The sequence below is a fragment of the Eschscholzia californica genome, unplaced genomic scaffold, assembly GCF_041429995.1.
Source record: "Eschscholzia californica isolate CP2 unplaced genomic scaffold, dmEscCali1.0.p SCAF_1, whole genome shotgun sequence".
In the NCBI taxonomy this organism is placed as follows: domain Eukaryota; kingdom Viridiplantae; phylum Streptophyta; class Magnoliopsida; order Ranunculales; family Papaveraceae; genus Eschscholzia; species Eschscholzia californica.
In genome coordinates, this window is record NW_028238198.1 from 59203767 (window position 1) to 59209196 (window position 5430).

A 5430-nucleotide genomic window follows, 5' to 3' on the forward strand; every position below is an offset into this window, starting at 1 on the left:
CTTATCTCCTCTTCATTTGATCATATTAGGAAAGTTTTAATGAAACATACTAGCTCACTAAAGGAGCAAACATTTGAGAGTTCTCATCTTGGATATAAGAAGTATGAGTAAATCAAGCAAGAGGATGAATTCGCTCGCCATTAACGAACCCACAAAAAATGTTTACAAAAAAAAAAAATCAAAAGTAACCCCTTTATGAGAATAAGTTTCATCTCTTTCACACATTCTATCAAACATGTGGTGTGAATCATTTAGTAGATCAAAATTTTGGACAACTATAAGCATAGTTTCAAGATAAACATGGGGTAAATAACTAGTTCAAGAAAACCCATGAAATCTTTCCCCCTTTCTAAAAGCTTTCCAATTTCTCACATCTCAAATAGACCTTTATTTAAACGACCATCGATCCACATAGATTTAATGTTGTGGAGAACTTGAGACATTTAAAATGTTTGAGATCTTTTGATTTCTTCAACAAATCACTTTTGTTTTGATTTCTACTTCTTGTTAATCTTCGTCATTTTCAAATACTATTGAGAAGAGTATTGAATAATGACTAGATTTGAACAATAGAAGAGAAACTACTCTTATTGAAAAAAATACTAAACTTGAAGTAAAACTAGAAACCGACGAAAATTCTAGCGGACGGTAGTCATTAATGGGACTACCGCCGCCGGCGAAGCGGAAGACTATGAGCGACTAACTATTCTCAAGAAACCTAAGCTCTTATACCATGAAAGAAAAAGGAAAGTGATTGATTTGTATTGATTATCATAGCTCTTACACAAGGTCTTTATAAGGAGTATGAGCGACTAACTATTCTCAAGAAACCTAAGCTCTTATACCATGAAAGAAAAAGGAAAGTGATTGATTTGTATTGATTATCATAGCTCTTACACAAGGTCTTTATAAGGAGTCGTACAAGAGAAGAATTTTATCAATGGGACAATGTGGGACTATATATTCTAATAAACTAGAAGGGAGACAATAATGTGATTTCGAGATGTTCCTACAGACAAAGAAACTTCAAAGAAACTTTAAATGGTGAGACAGAGGGTGATTGGAGGAGAAACAATGAAGGTATTCATAGGTTTCGGTAGCGGTGGAAAATTTTATTTTTTAAAAGATTATTTTGAGCCCTATTTTCCAAATACTGAGTGTAAATGAAGCTTGACTTGGTCAAAGTAGATTAACCAAGTCATTTCTAGATTGACCAAACCAACTAAAATGTGAGTATAGCAAGTACAAACTGTGAATGCATATAAGTTTTCTTATAGGTCTTAAGAACCAGTCCAGAACTATCCAATGAGAATTCTGCCTGAATCCCACCCTCCTCATCAGAGCTTCGTTTAGTGAAGTCATTGAGAGAGATCAACACCCGTGCATCACATGAAAATTAAAGGTTTCCACTTAACCTCATTCCATATGTCATAACAAAAAAAAATGTTTGTCACTCATGACTAATAGTAAGAAAACATTAGCATGTTGTTAAATCAGCCAAATGAATATGGTTAAGAAGTTCGTATGCAACAAAATAATATATTAGAAGAAGAAAATAACTTCATCTTTGTGAATTAACATTGATTTAAGGTGGCCAATATATGGAAAATCGGATATCTTATATGGACAACATTTTATGTTGACAAATGAAAAACTTAGAAATCTTATATGGACAACATTTTTACAAGGGGACATTAATCTAATATATTTTTCTCATGTCCACGAAAAATTAGAGTTTTTTTTTTTATTTTAAGTCTCCATTTGCTTCTTCCATAAACCCCAGGTCTTCTTATTGATCTTTCCACAACCTGTAGAAAGACTGAAAGAGAAATTGTGGAGAAGTTTTTTTTAGAGGGGTTGGGCAAAAGGCCCAATATCAGCCCAACAATATGTATCAGGCCCACTGCAGATAAAGAATGAGGGGCAGGTCCAAAAAAGTCAGGCTAGGGGTGGAGTTTCCGAAACACCCTTCTTCTTTTTGAAATTTACGAAACGACCATCGAAAAATTCTCGGGAAACTCGAAAATTTCTGACAAGTAATCTGACACGCCTCCCATCAGACTGTGTACTTTCCATAAATTCACAAAATTGCCACTGGAAAATTCCCAGGAAATGCGAATTTTTTTGAAAAATAGTCTGACGCACCTGACATTAAACCTTGTACTTTCCACGAATTTACAGAATTGCCATTACAAAATTTACCAACTTGCCATTTTCGTTCTTTTTTCCAGATTTATTTCTTATTTCTTTTTTATTTTCTCCCACACATATTTCTCTCTCCAATCTCAACAAATTTCGTTCTTTTTTTCCAGATTTATTTCTGATCTCTTTCCAATCTCAACAAATTTCTTCATTTTTGGTAGTATTTCATTGATTTGTATAAAGAAATTTTCTTGTGTATCGGGAACTATTTAGTGTACTGGTCATTTTTTAGATATGTACTACACATTTTTGTACTGGGAATTTTTTTGTGTACCGGGAATTGTTCTGTGTACAAGCCATTTGGTTATGTACTAGAAATTTTTGTAGTGGGAATTTTCTTGTGTACCGGGAATTGTTCTGTGTACTCGCCATTTGGTTATGTACTAGACATTTTTGTACTGGGGAATTTTCTTGTGCACCGGGAATTGTTCTATGTACTGGCCATTTGGTTTAGTACTGGACACTTTTGAACTAGGAATTTTCTCCTGTACCGGAAATGGTTCTGTGCACTGGACATTTGGTTATGTACTTTGATGTTTTTAGAGATGAAGAAGATAAAATGTGAAACAAATAAGAGTGATGAAGAAGAAAAATAAGAACATAAAACTTTTAGAGAGAGAAAGACAGAAAACTTTAATGTTTTAGAGATTGAAAGAGATGAAGAAGATAAAATGTGAAACAAAATAAGAATGATGAACACCCAAAAATGAGAACATAAAACTTTTAGAGAGAGTAAGAACAGAAAATTGATGTTTTTAGAGATTGAAAGAGATGAAGAAAATAAAATGCGAAACAAAAAAGAATGATGAACATCCAAAAATAAGAAAATAAAACTTTTAGAGAGAGAAAGAAAAGAAAATTAATGTTTTTAGAGATTGAAAGAGATGAAGAAGATAAAATGTGAAAAACAAAATAAGAATGATGAAGAAGATTTTTGGATGTATAAATAAGAAGAAAGAAGGAGTTGAAACAAAATATAATGGGAGGGATCCAAAAAAATTGGTTGAAATTTCGTCAAAAAATGGCGCCATTTTTAAATTTTCAGAAAATCTGAATGTTTCTCTGACATGGCGTCATGTACGGGGAATTAATTTCTTCGCTGTCGTCCGTCAGATTGTCAGAAAACACAGAACTTTCCCGTGGAGGGGTAAAAGAGGGATAAATAAAATAAAAACCAGAAAACTGTGAGCTGTCCTGACAATTTGGACTGGGGTCTAATTTTTTTTTGGGCTGGGGCCTGGGGGTAATGCTTATTTACCCTCCATTTTTGGGCCTCTCACTCAAAAATCCTTTTTTTTTTATCAAGGCAATATCTAAAAAATCAAAGAATACATAATGACCAAGTTATATTTGAGAGTTTTTCCAACGTGATCACCCAAAAGTTGTTCATGAACCCTAAAAACCATGGAGATTGAGAAACCATAACTTTTGGTCCGTAGCAGACAGATTTGCTCGTGTCTAAATCAAAGAACACTGTGTTTGATTCTTAATTGTTTTAATTAAGTTCTTGATTCCTTGTTTAAATCAAAGAACAATGGTCATTTTCATAGAATTAAGTGCTGAAATTTACAAAACTGCAGTACCAACAGTGAAGCTTACATACTATTTGGACATGCTGAGTTTATATGGTTCTTCTTGAACGGGACATGGTTAGGGTTTACAACCTTAGCTTCCATCATTGATTTTGGTTGTCCTTTAGCTGAGATTCCCATTATCAAGCAAAACCTTTTCCTTCATCCTTCATCTTCCCTGTCATAATCATGAATCTGAAAAAGTGTTTTATTGTGCCAAATTTTTCAGTTTTCATCCATTTTTCAGGCTATTTCATCTATGAAATTATCCCCAAGCAGATATAGAAGTCTCGGTCAAGTAATAAGAATCATATTTTGTTCAATTTCTTCAGTTGGTTTGGGTTCGATCGTATATTGAACTTTAAAGAAATTGAATTTAATTTGTTTATTGATTGAGGTTGTTGTTTACTTGTATTAGCCATGAAAGAATAAGAAAATAAGAAGAAGAAGAATGACAGTCAGGTTTTTTTATTTTTTATTTTATCTGTTTATAATCCTTTGATTAGTTACTATTTTAATATTTTTTTTTTGCTGACAGAACAAAAGACTACAACTCAAACTAAACACAAATTCAGATCCGTCAACATTGCCTCTTTGGAGTTCCAGGTTCGCCTTTCAGTAGCTTTCCGTCCCCATTTGGCCAAATGATCTGCTTGTGTATTGATCGTTCGCGGGTCGTAGTGGAATTTGAGTTGCACGAAGTTCCCCTTGAAAGATTTGATTTGATCTATGTAGTTCTTCGATTGCCAATTTATATTGTCTTGCTGATTATTAAGATAGTTGATGATGTTGCAGTTGTCACTTTCAATTTGGATATGGGTAATGTTGAGTTCAGACGCCCATTTGATTGCCTCCAGTAGCGCTATACTTTCACACTCCTCTGCTGTTTGACCTCTGATGGAGCCCGCCCTTGCTATTATGAAATCTCCCCGTTCATCATGAATGATACTCCCTATACCCGCCGGTTCTGCATGATTGGTGAATGAAGCATCCACATTAATCTTGAGAAACGGAGGTTCCGGAGGTTGCCAACTTGGTTTATTAGCTTTCGTTTTCTGAGGTTTGTGCACCCGCAAGGTTGTCTCAAAGCATTGAATTCTGTGAATGGTCTGTAAAGGTGTACCGTCCATCTTGCCGAAGCTTTTCTCACATCGTGCTTTCCATATAAACCACATTATTTTTGCCATCCTCGCCATACCTTCATCATCCATCGTTTGCCAAAACACAATCCAATCTATCACTGTAGGAAAATTACTCGTTCTGATATTAAAGTAGTGCCAAATAGCTCGAGCATAGTTACAGTGTAGCAGAATATGGGAGATAGTTTCTCTTTCCGTGCAGAAGGAGCACACATAGTTATTGCCAATGTATTTACCGATTTTTTTCCCGAACCGGGAGACTGTTGGTGCAACATTTCCAAAGGAATAGTTTTATCCGAGGAATGGTTTGAATATTCCAAATGAAATTCCAATTCGTGAGATCAGCATTAGTATCTCTCATTTTCAATTGAAAATACAGCGATTTCAAAGTAAACATACCTGATTTAGTTAAAGACCATATCATGTTGTCATCCGCATAAGGATGAATATTAATGTTGAGGATAGCACGTTTAATATCCTCAGTAAAATAAGTGTCTATCAGTTCTATATTCCAATTA

General features: G+C 34.3%; 1 protein-coding gene across 1 annotated transcript; it reads right to left on the reverse strand.

Annotated features, from left to right (window-relative positions):
• Nucleotides 1-4327: 4327 nt before the first annotated feature.
• LOC147567885 (uncharacterized) lies at nucleotides 4328-4984 on the reverse strand. Its single transcript, XM_086658670.1, has one exon. It carries the CDS (start codon nucleotides 4982-4984, stop codon nucleotides 4328-4330), a length of 657 nt encoding a protein of 218 aa, XP_086514796.1.
• Nucleotides 4985-5430: the final 446 nt, after the last annotated feature.

Bases quoted from the DNA above. Each gene is read 5' to 3' on its own strand.
- LOC147567885 (XM_086658670.1), bottom strand. From the start codon at position 4,984: ATGGATGATGAAGGTATGGCGAGGATGGCAAAAATAATGTGGTTTATA.